This window comes from Penaeus monodon, chromosome 23 (assembly GCF_015228065.2).
Source record: "Penaeus monodon isolate SGIC_2016 chromosome 23, NSTDA_Pmon_1, whole genome shotgun sequence".
Lineage (NCBI taxonomy): Eukaryota > Metazoa > Arthropoda > Malacostraca > Decapoda > Penaeidae > Penaeus > Penaeus monodon.
In genome coordinates this window covers 1,154,105-1,154,842 of record NC_051408.1, presented here as the reverse complement: position 1 = coordinate 1,154,842, position 738 = coordinate 1,154,105, and the positions used below count along the sequence as shown (strand labels likewise).

General features: G+C 67.5%; 1 protein-coding gene across 1 annotated transcript in view; it reads left to right on the top strand.

Moving 5' to 3' along the window:
* LOC119587697 overlaps positions 1 to 738 on the top strand; it is a gene marked incomplete at its 5' end in the record, with an annotated part of 2,002 nt that overhangs the window by 485 nt on the left and 779 nt on the right. The window contains 1 exon segment of the mRNA XM_037936376.1: positions 154 to 738. Coding sequence (XP_037792304.1) covers positions 154 to 738 — 585 coding nt within the window.

The following is a 738-nucleotide window of genomic DNA, read 5'->3' as shown; positions in this document are numbered from 1 at the left end:
ATTCGCCAGCCGAGTAGCCCAAGTAGCCCAGTCCTGGATTTTTTGAGAGGTTCGAGTCACGGATCAGGCATCATGTGCATTTCCTCTTTAGGGCCAGCCATCGAGGCGAGTCATGTCCTCTCTGCATTTCCTGTGAGCGCGTGCCTCCCGCAGGTCGCTGTACGCGGGCATGGACGTCGTGGGGCTGGTGGAGCGGCTGCTTCGCAAGCGGCCCGCCACCTTCTTCGCGCGCGGCGACCAGTATCTGCTGCGCGACGGGACCCGCGGCGCCGGCGGCTTCGAGCGCATCGGGACGCCGCAGGAGGCGCCGCCGCTCTGCCTGCGCGACTACCTCAGCTACGACGAGATGAAGCTGTCGGCGCTGCTGGCGGTGTCGTCTCGCTCCTTCTTCGTCAACGACGGCAGCCGCCACAACAAGGGCGTGCCGGGGGCGCCGGGGACCTTCGCGGAGAGCGGCGTGATCGTGGGCATGGTGGGCGCCAGGCTCAAGAGGAAGGGCGTCATGGAGTGGCAGGACTGCCTCGTCACGCCCGAGCAGAACACGGAGGCCAAAGGCAACGGCGGGCGGGCGGCGCCGTCGCAGCTGCAGGCTCTGTGGGCGCGCATGTGGGGGCAGGCGCTACCGACGTGGAAGGACGCGGGCGCGCAAGCCGAGGGCTTCTTCCGCGTCAGCAAGAACATGTTCCTGAACGTGGGCGTGTACAAGGCGCGGATGCGTCTGACGGCGGAGGTGCTCCT